This window comes from Ischnura elegans, chromosome 2, assembly GCF_921293095.1.
Source record: "Ischnura elegans chromosome 2, ioIscEleg1.1, whole genome shotgun sequence".
In the NCBI taxonomy this organism is placed as follows: Eukaryota; Metazoa; Arthropoda; class Insecta; order Odonata; family Coenagrionidae; genus Ischnura; species Ischnura elegans.
The window spans coordinates 78320984-78341335 of record NC_060247.1 but is presented as its reverse complement, the minus strand read 5'-3'; the positions used below and the strand labels follow the sequence as shown (position 1 = coordinate 78341335).

Sequence of the window (20352 nt, the reverse complement as noted above, 5' to 3'; positions counted from 1 at the left end):
CCCGTTGCCAGGGGGTGGGGGGCCGTCAGCCCAGGTCATCCCATCCCCTGCAGAGCCTATCCTTAGTCACGCTACTGTATTGTGGCATGATGGACTGATGAAGACGATCGTCGAAGGATAAGTACCTGGCAATTACGGAAAAGGAAGCCCTCGAATGAAATACATGGAACAGGTAAAGAAGGACGTCAAAGAGAAAAAAATACGTAGATGTGAGGATATTAGCTGGCATGAGAATTAGGTTGGCTCCGTCAAACCAATCTTAGCATTTACCTGAGTTGATGATGATGGTGAGTGATTTTCTATTTAAGCCCAAGTGAGATTTTTTGCAATTGCTCTGGCGATTTTAATCTCGTTACTAAATGCGTGTATCCCGAGGAAGATGAGTGATTCCGTTCGAAGTAACGTTTGTTAAAGATACGGGAAAAACTACTGGTAGTATGCACAGTATGTAAGGAGTCGTAGATCTGTTGCTGTTGGACCGCGACTTCAAATTGGGAGCTAGGGGACATGCACAAGTGAAAATATTGAAAGTCAGACAACTTTCCAATAAGGTATCTATGCTTAAGAGGGGTAAAGAATTTTTTTATATTTAGTTTTTTTATTCTCGCTGGTGATGAATTGTATGTATTTGGCCTCGCTTGCGCAAAGGAGTGAAGTGAATACAATATGCACTACAAATAGTAATACTGCTGTCTTATTTAAAATCAACCGCGGACATAAATGTTCATCGCAGACGCCAAGAGCTGTCGACCTGCTCCAAACCCAAACAACTCGGACTACTTCAGTGCTCATTGCCAAGAAGATGGGCAGTTTTATTTTGTCATTACTTATGATGGTATTATTATTATAATTATAAGTTATATGCAAATATCGTATTATAAGACATTCATGGCATTACAAATAGGGCTCTAAATATTTTAACAAACTACATTTCTTTTAAATTTGTCAGAGAATGGTTCGACGTGGACATCAATACACGATTGCACATAATATATGCATATGTACAGGAAAAACTTGATAGTAGGTAAAAGAACTTGCTAACGTAGACAGGCCCGGAAGATGAAGTATAAATGCTTTATTAGACATTTAATTTTTAATGTTTATTTTAATTTAATACTGGCTCCGTAGCAAACTGATGAAGCCGTAGCAAAAATTTGAAGGTGGCAACATGCACCGTTAAATAGGGTGGTTTCCTATTATTTTTTATTGCCTTAATCGAAAGATTATTGCTCCTGGAGTACGCATTTCACGCTTTTAGATTTTTAAATGACGATATCTATTTTTGGCGATCAAATGAAAATTGAAAATTTTCAAGCGCGCGAAAACGCGACTGCTAAGTATGAATGGTGGGAAAACCCCGTGTGACGTCATTCTGGTTCCCGCTTCCGCCTTGTGAGGTGACCTTGGGGCGAGGATATTGTGCGCCACTGCGATGCAGGCTGCTTGCAGGTAGTAGAGTACCCTGCTAGCATGTAGCGCTTGACTTTAATAAGGATTAAGGCTTGACCCTATCAAATGAGGGAAACTTTCCGACCTTAGGTAATTTAATAGGTGATTATTAAGAGATGATTCCCTGAGCTCTGTGCCACATGCATTGGTAATCTCAGACGATGTAAAACTCCTGACTACTCGTATAGCATCTAGGTCCCTGTGACGGCACGTGGAGTGGCATCGCATGGCCGCCACTCAGGTATTTTTCATACGAGGTTAAAATTGACCGCTAACATTCGTCTAACTGGGATATCTAAAACCAAATAATTTGTATATTATGAATACTAATGGTGGGTAACGAATCGCAATCAATGCCTTTCGTTTTCTTTGATGAAGAAAACTACCCTATTCACAGATAAATAAAAAATTGCGTCCATCTATGTTGAAAATAAATTTTCTGGTAAACAAGCAAGGAACAGAAGGTACAAAAAGTGCTTGCATAGCGAAACAAGTAACCCCGTGGGAATCTCATCATCCATCACCTCAAGGGACCAGGCTGGAGTATACGTGAAATCGTGATTTTGTTTGGTTGTCTCGTAAGCGCGTAGTCGTTTACGGCTTCGTGAGGGAAAAGATCTTAAGGCATGCTTACCCGATACATTAACACGCACGAGTTAATGTCTAAATGTATGAACGAGTGAATGGACTCGAAAATGCGCCGTATAACCAACCAACTTGTGCGAACGCATGAACAGAAAATAGAACCTGTTCTAATTTGGTCCATGCATTCGTACATATTCCGTTCCGGTCCACCAAAATCCTTCGGCCATTCATACTTTAACTTGGACGTGTTCATGTACCGTGCAAACAGGCCTCAGCGGTGTTGCAATGGTTCTGGGCAATGGTATCTCCCATGTTTTGAAGAAGTGATTAGATCGTCTTACATACGATGAGGAAATGTGGAGATAAGAAAATATTATCGGTCTCCCTCATTCGCATATGCCATGCTAATGATGAAATAGATTAGATCCATTGACGAAAAATCGTGATAAGTGGCTGTTTAAAAATATACAGCTAAATTGTCTCATGGTGGTAGATTTGGCGGATCTGACACTTCCACGATGACCGTAGCTTGTACAGCATATGTGAAATTTTGACGAATAACTATTTTTTTCTTAATAATGAAAACCCGTCAAAGCAACCTTTTTGTTGAAAATAGGGGAATCGTTCCCTCAGTGTGAATTATCACATTAAATGTTTATACAAAAAATATATTTGTTTCTATGAGTATATTCATACATATTTCTATGCTCTAATGCAGGGATCTCTAACGGCGAATATCTCCTGAAGGTCACACAAAAAAAATGTCGAGGTTTTATTTAAAAAGTTTAGCGTACTTTGAATTATATATATAGCTGTATCAAAAATTGTCCGTTTCTAATTGATAACGGGGAATCAAGAGTAGATAACGCTTTGTAGGGTAACTTTGGCGTGAAAAATTCATAACGTAACTTATTAATCGTTACAGGCTTGGTATTTTGTTTGAGAGCTGACAACCCAGAATTCCCTTTTTGTGGCCGCGGAAAGAAAATATAACCATTGAAAAATAATAAAATATCGTTGTGATAGATGGTTGTTTTGTATTCTATCAAGCATGATTCACACTCAATTGATGAGATGGCAATATGTTTATTCGCCGTTCTTTAGATAAAGGCATGCAAACGTTATCTTTCTATGGAATAGTGGTTTTCAGTTTTCTTGGCAAATCTGAATCTGATATTAAATAAGTAATCGAAATTTTTTTTGAGTTGACGTTTGCTGATAAGATACTTATTCTTTGTTTTTACTTTGTTTCAGATATTTAAAATTGAGGTTGGTAGGAGTGTTGGAAAGTGGCATATTTCAGTTTTGCATGGTCTTTCGGTGTAAAATGAAAAAAATCGTTTAATCTCTCTAATTTTTTTGCGAATTGGGTCGCGTCGGTGGTTTCTCGATGCCGCAGTGGAATACAAAATCATTGTCGAAACTTAGATCAATTCTATAAATTCATGTAGAATTACTTAATATTAGTAACGGAATTATATTTTCAGTTAAAGGATTAAAATGTAAACACATTTTAATATTTGAGATTAAAATTTTGAATGTCATTGGCCGAAGGTGGAATGTATTTTGTATTTTAGTAATTACTTTGATATTGCAATTGTATTTTTATTTTGAAAATTAATTTATTTATAGTAATTTGTATCTGAAATGCAATTGAGATGTATCATACCCATCTCTGCTTATTGAGTTTTTACGTGGGTGATATCAGCCTACGTGCTTTCATAACTCGCGGTCGTTCAAGGACCAATCTATGCAGCCAATCATCATTTGTCATCGCGTCGACGTCATAGTTTCGATATCTGCGACTCGATCGATTCTGTTGATTTCGATTGTAAACCCCACAAACACCTTGCGAATGTGATGGGCACAAACAAAGTAATCTTGAAATGTTAGAAGCTCAATTATTTCGTGATCTTGTGGCAATTGATTTCTGATAACTGTCGATGGTGCAGTTTTTGAAGTCCTCTCATCGTATCGTTTCCTGCACTGCAAAGTTTAGGCAAGAGGTTGCCTTGGGTCACAGGTGAATATGCTGTAGCAACGTTTGGTGGGCGAAGCAATTCGCTGGTGAGTGATTAGGGTGTGTCTATTATTCCTTTGTGCTGAGTTTAGTCTGTGCGTTTTTCAATCCTCCATATTAACCCTATGCTCTGTCTTATTTTCAAAGGTTGGATTGCATTTATTTTTTAATATGTGAACGTCCGAATCGTCGTAGGAGAGCAATGTCAAGCACATGTACAAGTTTTTATTTCCACTTTCTCCGTGTATTTGGAATTATTTCGCTATTATTAAATGTATCAACATGCTATATGCAATTGAACAATCTGAAAGGGCGGCGTGGCGAAGGGTATTATGTGGAAGCCGAAGTGGGAACGCCTCCGCAAAAAGTACGCATTCCAATTTTCTGCCATATTTGCTTGTGAGCTATGCTATTGAGATAAATTTTCCGGTAATTATTTTATCGATCCAAATTATTGTGGTGTGCGCAATTGCCCTGATTATTGGCGTACGTTAAATTTTGTTACCAATAATTGCATACCATAACAATTTGACTGTGAGATTTAGATTTATCTTATTTTACTTTTCAGTTGAATATCCTAGTTGACACTGGAAGCTCAAATCTTGCCGTCGCAGGTACCGAGCATCCGCTGGTGGATGCTTATTTTAGAAGTGATAGGTAAGGTTGACATCTTATCAACAATACTTAATGTTACATAAGGAATATTTTTAGTTTTAAGGATTAGAGTGTCTTAAGCTGGTATTTATGCGTTTGGTTCCGCTATCATCATATGAGCCGTATGGAAAATTGTGTTGATTATTCGTCATTAAATATTTTCGATGAGTCATTTTATTATTTTACCCATACAGTTCAGAGACATATGTTTCTAAAAAGGAAAATGTAGGCGTACCTTATACCCAAGGTTGTTGGGATGGAAAGATGGGCAGTGATATGGTTTACATTCCATCTCTTATAAATCTGGTTCCTGTAAGATGTGACATTGCCAGTATTCACTCATCCAAGAATTTTTATGTGAATGGATCTCACTGGCAGGTAAGATTTTTGTGTGGAAGTACTTGGTAGTATTGAAATGCCCTCTCTAAGTTAACTTGTTCAAATAAATAAGCCTGTTTTGTGTTTACAGGGTATTTTAGGGTTGGCTTATCCTTCCATATCTAGACCATCATCAAGCGTTTTGTCATGGCTTGAAGCTGTATCGTATGTATCTGGGCACAATGTCAGTCATTATCACTTCCGCTCAATACCTCTGCCATTTACTCTTGAGCTATGTGGACCATATAATGATGACCTTGATCATTATGGAAATTTCTATGTCGGTGGTAAGTTCTATTTTTATTTCTCTCATGGGTACATGGTCAATGCTGATTTTTTTCTCTTGTATTTTTCCTCATAAGATGTGCTACAGCTAAAATTTACTGAGAAAGGCAAGATGTAGTGGAAGGACATCCAGAGTTTATGAAAAATATATGGCAATTTTCCTCTAGTTTATTGTGTAACGTACGATGTGTTTTGACCATTATGTCATTCTCTAGTGCACTGCAATATTGTCAGTTTCATGAGCTCTTATTTATTATACACTCAAACCATGATAAGCGTGAACTGGATAAGTGAAAAACCTCTAAGAGTGAGACTCATTTCCTAGTCCCACCATTTTTATCCTTGAAAGCCTCTATTATTGTCTAAGAATTGCTAGGATTAGAATCTAGGATAAGTGAGAGATCTTTTGGCCTCATGTTGGGAAATATGTGCATGCTGTCAAACTCAATGCAGAATGAGAGGAAACCTGTCACACTCATTCTTTAGATTTGTACACATCTCAATTAATGTTGACTTGAGGGGAATGTGTTCTACAAGAGATTGACTTTCCTATCATTTTGTAACACACACTTTGATGGAAGTTGAGAGAGAAAGATAGAGTGAGATATGTTTTTGAAGAAAATTTCAGAAGCTTGCATTGTTGCATATCTCACTCTCTACGATCTCATCCCCCTACTTCCTTAAGTGTACCTCTATAAGTGAGAGATGTCATTCCGAAATCTTTGTAAGTGAGAAACCTCTATGAGCGAGAAAAAATGCCAGTGCCTTGATCTCTCAATTACCAAGGTTCGGCTGTATTTGAATGAGTGGGGGTGGGAAGTGGAAGGGAAACATTGAGGAAGGGAGGGGATGTCATTGGGTGGTATGCTTAACCCATAACACGTTGCGTACCGTGGTATTTAAATTCGTAGGAATGCCGATTCTGGGTGGAGGTGTTGAGATTGGAAATATGTGCCTATTAGGGCGTAATGCCTTTGGTGTAAGCATGGTTAAAAAGCTAATGTTTAGAATATAACTTTACCCAATCAAACGTTATGATGCATCAATTCATTATGAATAACGAACAACAACTGAAAACGTACTATCGAATACGTATTGTACGCTTTAAAATTGTTTAGGTTGACGCGCCTAAATGACGAGAATCTTCGTCATCCATCCGAAACGTTCGGGAAAAAAATTACGAAAATTCTCGCCATCTGTACGCAGCGTGTTAACTTTTGGTGTGGGTGATGGTAGATCCCCAGGCTGGTGAATTTGTTGTTTACTTCCGGGGTGATTTGGCAACATCGCGTAGCTACTCAGTAGCTTCAAGTCTACTCCCCCCCTCCCACCAAACTGGTTCATGTCAGTCTATCTCACCCTTGTGCAGTGTAAACAAAGAGATCTGGGGACTCGGTATGTCCCTGCAGTGGTGCAGCGAGGGGGGGTTTTGGGGGATAAAACCCCCCCCCAGAGCCCAAAGAAATTTGTAAGTTTAATCCATTTACTTAATGGAGTAATATTATTTATAGAATAGTGTTAGGATTAATCAAATATCTCTCATAAAGCGGTAAAACTAGTCATTTTGAACCATTAATCTTAAAATATTCTTGAGGAGGTCCCCTGCAACTCCTGCTTACCCTGGTGGGTATGTAATACCTCCGTACCCCAAAGTATTAGTTGTGCCTAGAACCCCCCCTAGCCTTTATTTTTGGCTGCACCCCTGTGTCCCCGTGCCACCAGTTGCATAATAGATGCCTCGTCTTTTTTTGCATTGAAGTAATTACTATTGTGAATTGAAGTGGTGTATATTACTTCATTTTGCATTTTGTTATAATAATAGAATTATGAGTTCCCAGGGCCTGAATGAAGAGAAAATTAAATATGATTTTACGTTTTCACAAAAAATGCGAGGTTTTTTCTAAGAATATGAAAAATATTAAATATTGAAAATATCAAAATATAATAATCTATAACTGTTGAAAACAATTTAAACTTTCAAAAATGCACGGTGGTTTTGACAAAATATCAGTAGTCATTTAGAAATTAAATAGGTAAATAATATGGGGATATGGTATGTCCCCACACCAATACTAACGTCTCAAAAACCGCACCAGTAGTTAAGGGTTAAAGAATGAGATGGCAAGGAGTGGGCAGTGGCCCATGAATGTCTTCTCGTTCATTACGGAATTGCCTCCTCCTCGTACAATTTCCAATCTTTCTAGTGCATCGAGTCTTTGGCCTTTCCTCTCCACTTGGACAGTCTCCTTGTCAAATTCATACAAAAGTCTCTCTTTAAGAATGTTTCTCCACGAGAGAGGTCGAGTCTCCTTTTTCCCTGCATTTCCAATGCTCCTTCATCGAGGTGGTAAAGATCCAACCTGTCTGTCCAATTCACAATTTGTTGCAATCATTGCATTTTATTCTATGTACTCCTGACTGGAAAAGAGTAGATTTTATCTTTTGTATTGCAGGGTAGCTTTTCTAAGGTAACTGGGTTGTAAAAATAAGTAGGTTTGTCATAGAGATACGGTTATCGATTTTGTGGGAAATGTTGCCAATTAACTGTCTTTGCAACCTGTTTTAATATAGAGTGGGGCAGAATAGGGTACACAAATTTTTGATTGCGACGTCGTATTATTTTTTATTTAGTAGTCTGTCTATTGTTTTATGATTGCAACCTATTAGCTACAGGTATTTTTTTGATTCTACTTATTTCTTTTAGAAATTGCACTGGTTGAATAGGTAGAGAGACCAGTCAATGGATAGTAAGTGAAATGATGCCAGTTTGTGCATTATGGGATGAACCGAGTCCATTAGAATCACTGTTTCATTGTAGCACTTTTTTCTGTACACTCTAAATTTGTGTTTACCACTGTTCAGGGGTATAATTAGAGGGGTATCATCATTATAAATAAAGTTTCATAAAAAATTTTCGGCCAGTAATTCACTAATTCATTGAGTAGTGTCCCTGCCTCTTCAACTGGTAAAAGTGTACTCAGTTCTGACCCTCCGCAAATATCAATTCTTAAAGAGCTCCTTTGGTGTATATGAACATTGATTCATTTTTACTCCAATAATGGCCCTAAAGAGTGTGTTGGAGGATAATGCAGAGCATAATCATATGCCCGCCAGGCAACTAATGAATGCAACTTGCAACACACAAAGGTAACCCCCCAGTCCCTAACCCTCTTTCATCCAAAGTTTAGAATTTATGGTCCCTTATACTTTATTAATTAGAGGTTCTAATTTGTTTAGATGGACCTAAGGAGTGAGTTTGATGGACCAAACGAGTTTAATGATGTGTTTCTTTCCACTTAAGATGACCTGAGTGTGCCTGGCCCGGGAGTACCTCAATGGATCTACTCTCCAGTTGTGAAGGATGAATTCTATGAGGTGTTGCTCACTGGAATGGAATTGGGGGGAAATACCGTCAATTTACCTTGTGAGGAGTTTAATAATGAGAAAACAATTGTGGACAGTGGTACAACGGAATTGAAGCTACCGAACAAGGTTGGTGAGGAATAACTTCACCATCTCATGGAGAAAAAAAAACTTATCGTTCTTTCTAATACAGTGGCGGATACAGATGGGGGCAGAGGGGATGCGCCCCCCCCCCCCCCCTTGTGGGCCCGCCCACATTGTCAAACATTGCAGAACCACAATTATAACTTTTTATATCATAAGATGGCATTGTCTTGTATATGTGTGTAATAAATTTAACTAAAATTTTCTTTAACTCTGCATGTGACTTGATTATTTTTATTAGGATAAAAGTAAAGGAAACTCAAGATATATTTTGCACCCCTCCCCTTGAGTTTTTCTCTGTATCCGCTACTGTTCTAATCTTGACTCACATTGCCACTAAGGTTTAATTGGTTTGGAAGATAATACCTAAGGAATTAAATTTGTGCTGAACGTATACACATACATTCCAGGTGTTTCAAGTTGTTATGAATTTGTTCCAAAGAATTCTGTCTGAAAAAGGCAGAAGTGAAACGGTGGAATTCTGGGAGCAGCAGAAGACCATTTGCTGGAAACAAGGATCTGAGTGGAAAGAGAAACAGTGGCTGGAAAGCTTCCCCAACCTCACCCTTTCCTTGGCTCACACGCCTTACTTTGGCAATGGTTACAATCCCAGAACAAATCAGTTCTATTTAAGTGAATTGCCATATCCCTTCCCAATCAAGTCATACTTCAACCTGGAGCTGACCTCAAGGGTGTGTAGTTGTTTGAACTTGGATATCTTATATTAGTGTGAATGGATGGATGGAACAAAAAAGATTTAAGGTCTCAATTTTTAATTTTTATTACTAGTAATTTTTAACTTGTAGTGAAGAGGAAGGGTGCCTAGTGCTCAAAAGTTTCATTAGGTCTGAAATACCATGTTATTGTTTGTGCAATTTGTCTTTCGCTGCGGCATCGATGTGTGTACCTCATTGCTGTATTTCTTTTATAAAATACCAATGTGTGTTTCCTATCTTTTGGTTGACATCTATCTATGGTTGGCTATAGAAGTGACTGGCATTTTTTATGAACTAGAGTGACAATGCATTTAATCAGATATTGTATGTTTATTGAATTTTATTTTTTTATTCCAGTCATATATCCGGAAGATAAATCAAAACACTTATTCATCATCATATCCTAGGAGAAGGGAAAATTGCTATCAGTTTGCTATTGAAGCATCAGAGACAGGAACTGTCCTTGGTAAGCAACACAAGTCATATTGGTTACATATCATTTGCAATTGGATGAGTTTCTAATCTACATCTGCCCCTGGGAAGCTATTCATATACCTCCAGTTTATCTGCACATTGCAACCTCTCCACAAGTATTAAGTTTTCTTGAGTGAGAGGACGTAGAGGGAACTGAACCCAAACTGAACCAGTTCACGTTACTGGCATGTTATTGAATCTAAATTTTAAGTGAGGTATGCTGGAAAAGTTTCATTAAATTTGAACGTCTTCACCTTTGACGTATTTCACAAAACTGCTTCCAGTAAAGTATTAAAAACGAAACAACTAAAACTGTACCCTTCTTAGTTAACAGTAATGAACCTTAGGTTACATATCATTTGCACTTGGGTGTGGTTCAAATCCGCATCTGTCCCTGGGAAGCTGTTTGTATACCTCTGTTTTACCTTGATGTAAGATAAGTTATCACCTCATGCATCATTCCTGCAGCATAATGTTGCAAAGCCCCCCATATTTCATATTCCCAAATTCGTTGTCATGTCTCTCTTCCCCTTCTGCAATATTCCTGCTCACCAAAACTGCTACATTTTTACTACCTTAGATGCCATAATTATTTACTGTTTGAACAGTCCATTAACTTTGTCTTCCCATTGATTGCCAGTTATCATGCACATTCAGATGCACCACCGCAAAATACTTAGGGTATGCTGTGATTTCCATCACAGGTACCCTGCTGTTCTTTTAATGTATGCTCATTAGTTTCAAGTTGTGCTTATAAGGTTCATTTAAATTACAGGCATAGTTGTGATGGAAGGGCTCAATATAATGTTCAACCAGACCGGAAGGGTTGTTGGGTTTGCTGAATCTAATTGTGGCGCAGACGTGCGTGTCTCTGGTCCATTTCCTCTACAGTTCGGTGAGATTTTTTATGATTGTGCCCCATGTCCCTGTTCTTGCGCAGAAGCATTGATAATAATCTACACATATGAACCTCAGGGAAAGTTTCAAGCATTTGTCTATCATGCGGATTTATTGTTTCTAAGTCAAAAGTATCATGTAATAGAGATACTTTCATTGAATGTAATTGATGAAGGTAGGTTTATGGGTGAATATTTTAATCCTTACCGTTTATTTTTCTGTTCATAGTATGTTTTGAAAGGATGAATCCTAGAAAGGAGTGTAGTTATGTCTTTTTATCATATAATTGCTTCTGAGGTCGTATTAAGTTTTTTTCTGGTGACATTTATGTGATTCTGCTCCTTTTTCCCTAATTGCTGTGTAGAAGACTAGAAATAAAAAAAGCCGAGGGAACTTATCCTATTATGCTCCTTACAGATTCTACTCCATGTGCCCACATCGAGAAGACTGTTTGTCCGGGAATCATGACCTATGTTTATGGAGGTAATACTTAAAGGAGTATATTTTATTATTACTAATTACATAGGTGTAGAGTAATTGGGTGTTGGTAATTTCATAATATTGTGCTGTAAGCAATGTCCCAACTTATGGCGACTGGGCCTTACGCAGCATGCGGAAGGTGAATTTCATTTGCTTTCTACCTCAGCTCCCCCTCATTGAATGATTGGTGCTGCCAATTATTAATGCAATTGTACTCTTGCCAATCGGTGAAATAAATTATTATTATTATTAATGGCCATATTTGGGGGAGTGAGTACTCACTGTGCTTTCACAGCAGCTGTAGAATTTCCCCTGAATGCTACCCCTAGGAAGCTAAAAAAAGCTTGTGAGCATTCACTATCTACAGAAAATCGTTGGGTTTCTCTTCCTAATGAGGAAATCTTTCCTTTCTGTAGAGACAGCAAATCATGGTTTTGCAAATAGTGGGCCCCAATGACGGTGCTGGGATTCCCTATCCCATCCCTATTCTCTCCCTGGAGGCATCGTCGGGCTCTCATCGCGGCAGCGCCTCTCATCCTATTTCCTTCCGCTATCCTTTTCTTCGCAAGGTGCAAGGGGAAAAGCGAAAGGCTCATAGACCCTGCCTTCGGGAGAGTAACCCCACCAGCCCACCCAGGGTCCTCATTTCACCTGTGAGCAATCAGTCATTTCTCAGAACTATGTTTTTGGCCCCTCCTTGCCTGAGCACTTGTAACTGATTGGCAGGAGCTCAAATATTACCTCTAGGTGGCCAATTATGTTTTGTCTGACAATTCAAAGGCCCCTATGTACTCAACTTTTCCATTCAGGGAGGCTGCGTACAAGGGTAGCCTTTTAAGTGTAAGAAATGTAGAAAACTATAAGAGGTACAATAACGCAATTTTTTATTGTTTTTCAAAGTACTCTCCACAATAGTCAATGCACTTTTGAATTTGATGGAACTAGTTGTTATAACATTTATTCCCTTCTGAAGTAGGGGTAGTCAAAATGGCTGTTTTGTAGGCATCAGCCACTTCTTCAGATGTCTGGAAGCGCTTTCCTCGTAGCATATTCTTGATTCTGGGTAATGTGAAAAAGTCATTGGGGCTTAAGTCCGGGCTGTATGGAGGATGATCAAAAATTTCGACATTTTGCTATTCCAAAAATGACTTTGTGACTCGAGCGGTGTGTGAGCTTGCATTGTCATGATGGAGCGTAATGCATCGATTTGGGTTATCTTTCCGAAGAGCGACGATCACTTCCAGCCAGCAAATGGTCGTATACCATTGAGCATTAACTTTTATTTGATTTAAGAGCAATCGTCGCTACATGCCCTGATTTGGCTACAAACAATGCGACCATTTTCTTGGAAGCGCTGCGAGAGCGAACAACTTTTGTCGGTTTGAACTCACTTTGGAAGACCCACACTGAAGATTGGCACTTTGATTCAGGCTCATAGCTATAGATCCACGATTCATCAGCACTTTCGATGTTGTGAACAGGCTTTGATGCTCCTGATTTTGAATCGTTGTAGAGTATTTCGACACCATTTGACAGTTATCAGGTGTTATCAGGTCACCGCGTAGTACTACTCTTGATCTTAAAATCCTTTTCACTCCCTTTAAAGCCATTCATGATAGAATGAGCAAGTCTTCATTGAAAACCCTGAATTATTTTGTTTGTTTTTTTAGGAGGAGATTAGCTTATACTTTATTATATATGAAATAGTAGTATTTAAAGTGCAATTCGTTTGGCGTGAGCACTGCTTTGAATACATTCTGTGGGACGATGGTTAATTTTTATGGACCTGTTGCTTAAATAAAGAGGATTTACAGCAATCATGTGATGTATTGGGCAAAATCCTTTATTATGGATCTTACAAAATCCTGTTTATAACAAAATAGAAAAATGGTCACCAGAAATTTGTTTTAAGCAAGTTTTACTGTAAATGGAAACTTGCTTATATGTACATCTCTTTGATTTTTCCCCACTACTATAGGTATTCTGGCAGTGGCTGTGACTCTACTGGGAGCAAAGTTGCTGTTCATTGTGGGCCAAAGGATTTGGGTTGCTTTCCGCCTGCGGTACTTGTACTTGCTTGTCCCATCAAGGAAGAGAAACTCAAGTGTGGTCAATTTAGTTGCTCCAGAGATATGACTAGCTTACGAGAGGCTGCCCGGAAAATCTGATCAAGTCTAATGTGAAGTTGGTAAGGATATTTGAAATGTAGACCACATATTTCATACTTGAATGGCTGAGACTGAGAATGTCAATTTGATATTGTAACTGTAGTAATATTCTTGTCTAACTGTGAAGAATTGTATTATTTTTAAATGTGTGACTATTCTTAGGGGAATGAATCATCACAATGGTTGATGAATAGTTTTTCATGGAGGGATTGAGAACTTTTAAGTTAGTCCCTACTCAGAGGTGATGACTATAATATTTTATACTATTTTGAAGACTCACTGTTTTCGCAATCTGTGTTATAAATGAATCCATTCCATGGGATTTTTTCCAAATTGAAAGCAGGTGAGTTTGTGCTCTTTATGATCTCATTTACATTAACTACTGTGTAGGTGTTTGACACATTTGACCTGTGAAACTAAACTTCATGTAATAATGTGTAGTGTCTTAGTCATATGTTGTTGAGGTTTGTAATGTGATGACATTCAGCCTCAATAAATTTAAAAAAAAGTTTGTGGGTCCTCTTGCCCTAATACACATATATATGTCTTTCATTAAATCGAATTGTACAAAAAAAGCGTGTCTTTTCATATGGTATTTTAATCCTAACCATTCATTCCAGCCCCAACATTATCTTAAGGCAGTTTTACATGGGGCACGGAATTGCACAGGTTAGAGCTGCATTAATTTCTAAAATGGCGTGGGATTGTGCGAATGCATGAACGAAATTAGAACATGGGCTATTTTGCCATCTCACGTCCACGCATTCTCCCATGTGTTCTAGCAATTCACTGTTTTACACGACGCAATTCTGACTGCGCCATAGTACACACGTCAGATTGTGCAAGTATGTGCCCCGTGTAAAACAGCCTCTATGCTGTTCAAATGCCAAGGTAGCCCTACAGATACATTTTTCAGTATTATTTAAGCAAATAAAAGATCGTAGCACTTTTCCACAAGAGTTACAACAAGAGACACAGTTCTTGTGGAAAAGTGCTACGATCTTTTATTTACTTAAATATGTCTAACTTCCACCAATTGAAGCCTGAATCTGTTGAACTTTTTCAGTATTATTTTTTATTAAGGTGCCCAGCAAATGATTTTTGGTTTAATACTGCTCCAATGGTGCTGATTGTGAGAGTGACATATTTGAGTAACGGTAATAGCAAAATCACTCTGGACAATTATTTTTTAGGGTGTCACTAAACAGGCATTTCAAAATCTTTGAGTTAGGAAAATCATACCAATAAATTACAAGCTGATGAGAAAAAAAAGAGAAAATATTTGAGGAGAAAAGATTCAGGTTTATCAATTATGAGGCGAATAAAAAAAAAGAAGTGTTTGGAACATAGGCCATGAATCACCGACTGGATACATTCAGAAGGCATTATAGCATGAATTCATTGTTAGGCTGGTGTGTATTTAACCATGGCTTAATCTGGTGAAAATTCTAATGAGTAGATTGACTTTTTGTCTTTTACAAATAATTTTATTTTTAATTATTTGAACTGTACATCAGCAATGTATGTATTGTAAATGTATGTATTGATACTCAATATATGTACAGTTAAACCACCATGTAATAACTACTGTGTAGAGCGAGAAGCTCACATCACAAAGCAATGGCCAAAGGACCAATTAAAGCTATAGATTTGGGTATTAAAGGAATCTGCTCTAGCATGGACAACAACCTGCTTCAACTTGGGTCATTCAGGATTATGAAAGGCTTATAGCTTTTGGTCTCAAGATCTATTAATGCCATTCAATGCTGAAGGGTATTATTTTTTGCTTACTTTTAGGTGACATTTTCGTTTTGACAATTAACAAAATGCATGTGAATACCCGTTTTGTTAATGCCTGTAATTTTTCACATTTTGTTGTTCTTTTCTCATTCTCCCATGCATTCTTCTTCAGTTTTGTAGGCTATGGTATCTAGAATTTTTTAAATTTGTGCTAGTGCCTTGTCACCGTCATTTTTGGTCTCAGTGGTGTCGAGAAATGCTTGGAAATAAGTGAAATTTTTTTGTGCTGTAGAAAGTATATTTTAATATATTTTGTGCATTAATTTTGAAATTATTTACATATATTTTGTTTATGATTTTGCTCTTTCCAGCTTGACAATGCGTATATGTGTCATATTTTCTCAGACTCACACTGGGTTAGATATTTTAGTTCATCCATCATTTGCTTGAGAATGGGTGATGAGTTTGACCCCAAAATGCCTGTGAACCATTAATGTATTTCTTATCTGGTGTAAACCTAGGAAAATATTGCTCATATTTCTGTATTATATCACTATTTTGCAATATATTTCTTGCTAAAATACAGGGCTCCCACTCAACCTTGTAAACCTTAAAACCGTGAATAAGCTGTGAATTTTATATACCGTGAAAAAACCTGGAAAAAGCTGAGAATTTGGTCCTAAAACCTTATAAATCTCTCAATCTTGATCAGTTCAAAGTATTCCGGGACTAGCCGCGGTGATAACTTTTACGGGAGTCACATGAATGAAATTTACGGGAGTTACGGGAATGCACAATGGTGCGAAAGATCCACAGAGAAAAAAATCATTCGCCTTGACCGGGATTCGAACCCGGATCCCCCGATTTCCAGTCGAGTGCTTTAGCCAGTTAAGCTACCGAGGCATTGCGGGTGACTCCCGTAAAAGTTATCACCGCGGCTAGTCCCGGTATACTTTGAACTAGTCTAGAGCGAACACCTCTTTGTGTTCTATGTCCGGGCCTGCTCTCCGGCTGTGGCGCTGTGCGCACGATTTGGACTGCTTGTGGCATCATATGCTCTGCAGTCCAGCAACATCTTGTCCGGTAGTGTCCGAAAATATCCACAGGGAAGAATGACGCCTCGGTAGCTTAACTGGCTAAAGCACTCGACCGGAAATCGGGGGATCCGGGTTCGAATCCCGGTCAAGGCGAATGATTTTTTTCTCTGTGGTTCTTTCTCTCAATCATGATTTTTACGATTGTAGAACTACAATTGAGAGATTAAAAGAAAAATGGATATTTCGATCATGTTTCAAGGTCAGTCACGCGCAGACATGGCCACGGATTTATCTGCACACGTATATTCGAAGCGCAATTGTAGGTCCTTGCGCCATGACGGTACATTGACCTTAAACCTGCACCAAAGCTGGAAGACTGGTAACCAAAGTGTTCATTAACACTAGCGAAAATTCAGACTTTTCTTAACCCGATAACGCCTGAATTAAAAAGTTTCTGCGATTTTTGTGGTAATTATGTAACTAAATGTCAATGAAATTCTGAGTCATTAGTGGCAAAATTTCTTTTGCCACTAATAGTTACGCCTGTCGGTACCATATGGTACCACCAAAATATTTTGCATCATAAATATTAGGCTCACATCGAATAACCATACTTTATACGGTATAAAAATGTTATAACAATCATAATTACATAATAAAACTTTTGTATTAACAGTACATGAGGCGAAAGTAAAGAAAATTGAAATGCTTGCTCTAAAAATTCGTTTTTTTTGGGCTAGTTGATAATTCTCAATTTTCAAAACAGCTCTAAATGCGTTAATTACAGCTTTAAAATAGCAAACTTTTCGGAAAATTTTAATGTATGTATATTTATTAATATAAAACTCAAAAACCTTATCAAATTACGATAAATGACAAAAAAGTTATGTTTAGCTCTGCAATACCTGCTGGTACCATTTGGTACCGCTAGGCGTTAATGGGTTAACCCTTCTGGCATCCTGGTCCCTCTATTTTCCCACTCACAACCTTTAGCACTTTCATTGCTGCGTTTGCATTCACGGCATCTGTCGTGTTTGTTAAAATTTGTAGTTAACGTGCGGCCGATGATTTTTACGTGATCAATATTTCTGCCTAAAATGGTTTATGTTCAAACCGTGAATTTGAAGACTGAAAACCTGGAAAAAACCGTGAATTTTATAATTTAGATTGAGTTGGAACCCTGAAATAGCTTTAAGATTTGCTTCCATTTGTGACCCTTTCGAACTCCTCATCAAGCAACCCTAATGTAATGTAATTAATGTATTAGTTAGTCCACATTTACTTTTCCTAACCCTTTCGTGCTGGCTCCTACAGGAGGAAAACTTTTTCCAAGCTACAAGTAGCATAAGAATATTTTAAACATCTCCGCACGGAGCTCTTTTTTTTTGGGGAAGAGGTATGCAGGTATTCGCGTCCCTCCAATTTGGAACCCAACTCAACGCCCAGCCATTATCCCGGCCACTTGACCCTCTAACCCTATCTTAGCACGAGTCCACAGTCAACTCATTGCATTACCAGTGTTTTTTTAAACCAAATATCGCTTCTGATTTTCAATAATTTACTCTTCAATTAGAATAGCTATCATTTTGTTATGCAAAAGGGAATTTTTAAATGGATTTCTAGCTTTGATAATAATGAAGTTAGTGAACACAAGGTAGTAGGACTGTAAACCCAGACGTCCATTATTAGTAACACTAAAATTTCATTTTAAAGTTGCTTGCACACAGAACAAAGCAAAGAATTCACTTCAAAGTATTTAAAAATTGGAGTATGCAATAAAATGTGTCCGTCCATAAACCATTGGCAATGTAACCACTTCACAATGGATTCCTGCGGTGAGGAGGATCGTAAATGTGTGGGAGGGTCGATCTTAATTGCCAAGGAGTGGCACTAGGGTCTCGCTAAGCAGGGTCTCTGGCAGGGTCTTAATACCGCAGACCATTGCTACCTCAGCGGTCACTTCCCTTCCCCTGCACCAGCTATAGCCGATGTTAGGTTTTCTGCGAATTAAAATGCTCGTCAATTCCATCCGACATTCGGCACGAAAGTGTTAAAACTATGATGTTTTTTACAAAACAAACCTCCACCTGTGGTTTTAATGACCTTACGCCATTGTTAAACGTAATTTTATTTTGAAAATGTTATTCCCTGTGAAAACTTAGAACTTCTGAGAATTCATGGTGCAAGTTTTTTTCATTAAACTTGCTTGCTCTATTATGAAAGTATTCTACTGGTCAATGCAGGTTTACATGGAGCATTTTGCTGATCACCCCAGCCTGTCTCCCCTCCCAACTTGTTTGACAGCCTTGAATCACTCCTCCCCCAATTCTTGCTCTTCCGGATCCTCATTTCTGCAGTTTGGGCCATCTACACATTAAGAATGAGCCACCTATCCCTCCAACATACCCTTTTTTCTTTCTTTTTTTTATATTTAGAATGCCCATCAGCTTAACCCAGCCCACTCCGATGAATGCTTTTTCAAAAACCATGAAGCAGATATACATGTCCTGATTACATTCTAATTTCCTCTCCTTTGAGATCCTAATTGTGGCTATAACATAACCAAATGCACTTTTTTAACTTTTCCCAAAACTGAAGCCTCAAAATTAGGGGGGGGGAGGACTATATTCAGAGAAATACAGTACTCATTTTCCCTTGCCTCCATTCGTCTATTTAAAATCCTCAGTACTTCATGTAATATTAGGGTTGTACGCCTATTGTTTCTGCATGTTATAGCTCTCTATTTCAGTTCTGGAATAAGAAGTGTTTTCACAAAATCTTTCAGCCAAGACCCCTCCTCATAGATCCTGCATATCAGTTTGAAAAACCTTCTCCTACCACCCATCTCTAGATTATTCAGAAGCTCACACATGATACTTTAATGCTCACCAACTTCTGTTCCTCCATGCTATCACGAAGAGTCCTCTCTATTTCCCTATCTAGATCCGTGGCCCAAGATTATTCTCTTTCTTTCATTCTATACTTTCCTCTCCTAGCTTCAATCTTTCCAGAGTGTTTTGTCGCATAGATCCTCTCTGTATTCTTTCCATCTACCCTGAACCTTGGCTCATTCGTCACCGTCTTTTACTCCATGCCTTTCTCGCCCACTTAGTTTCATGCTGTGATCGATTATTTATTTGCCTATACATCCATTTACCCTGCTCTGTCCATGTTCTTCCACTTCTTTCTCTATTCCATTTCTTTTATCATTTCCTCCATTACCCATGGCTTTTTTATCCTTCTACTGCCATATTGGCCAATAGACTTCTTGGCCTCTGTCTATTTCATTTTTCCATTCATCCCACCCTTCCTCTATAGTCTGCTGATCTCCAATATCCCGGATACTATTCTCCACTATTTCCTGGTATTCTTTCCCTAAGTCATCTTTAGAGCTTCTAATACCCATGTCCTTGCCCTGTTTAATATTCATCAGTCTTCTGTCTTTCAAATCTTACTTTGCATATCATAAGCTCTTGGTTATGACTTGAATCCGCATCCACCACAGGGAAGCTGCTCAAGTTTTTTACTCTGTTCTTAAACCTCTGTCTTACCATAATGTTGTCTCTCTGATAACTTGTCGTATCTCTCACTCTTACATGTGTATCTCAGGCCCTTATGCTGATTGAACCATGTTTGTGACAAATAAATTGCTCCACATGCTAAATTCAACTTTTTGCTCTATCCAGTGTTTTTGCATTCCTAATCCAAATTTCCCTCGTAAATGTATCTATTAAAGCCAATTAAAAGTGGCTGCCTTTTGAAGCTACGGAATTAATCAGTGTTTTAAGTTCATAATTATTCCCCCCTATTTGGTTTGGTCAAGCATAATATTGGTAAAAAATATCCTTTTCTCTAAAAAGTTATCAAATATTGCATGAGATGAAATATTAAGTACAGGTTACTTTCTAAAAATAGCTACATACATATTTCTTCCATTCATCAAGGTGCAATAAAATAGTGAG

At 38.1% G+C, this 20352-nt stretch overlaps 1 protein-coding gene across 2 annotated transcripts; it reads left to right on the top strand.

Annotated features, from left to right (window-relative positions):
* The first annotated feature begins 3848 nt into the window (after window positions 1-3848).
* Window positions 3849-14188, top strand: LOC124154016 (beta-secretase 1-like). Of its 2 annotated transcripts, none has more exons than XM_046527487.1 (11): window positions 3849-4101; window positions 4202-4421; window positions 4623-4711; window positions 4903-5086; window positions 5178-5373; window positions 8673-8863; window positions 9289-9570; window positions 9952-10060; window positions 10844-10963; window positions 11383-11448; window positions 13424-14188. In XM_046527487.1, the coding sequence occupies exons 2-11, from the start codon at window positions 4257-4259 to the stop codon at window positions 13579-13581; spliced, it is 1560 nt and encodes a 519-aa protein (XP_046383443.1). In that variant the 5' UTR covers window positions 3849-4101; window positions 4202-4256; the 3' UTR covers window positions 13582-14188. The 2 variants fall into 2 exon arrangements, with proteins under 2 accessions (XP_046383443.1, XP_046383444.1); XM_046527488.1 differs by having other exon boundaries at window positions 3849-4114.
* The last annotated feature ends 6164 nt before the right edge of the window (window positions 14189-20352 follow it).

Coding starts and splice junctions, on each gene's coding strand:
- LOC124154016 (XM_046527487.1), top strand. CDS start 4,257: ATGTCAAGCACATGTACAAGTTTTTATTTCCACTTTCTCCGTGTATTT. Junction 8,864..9,288: donor AATTGAAGCTACCGAACAAG/GTTGGTGAGGAA, acceptor CATACATTCCAG/GTGTTTCAAGTTGTTATGAA. Junction 11,449..13,423: donor CATGACCTATGTTTATGGAG/GTAATACTTAAA, acceptor CCACTACTATAG/GTATTCTGGCAGTGGCTGTG.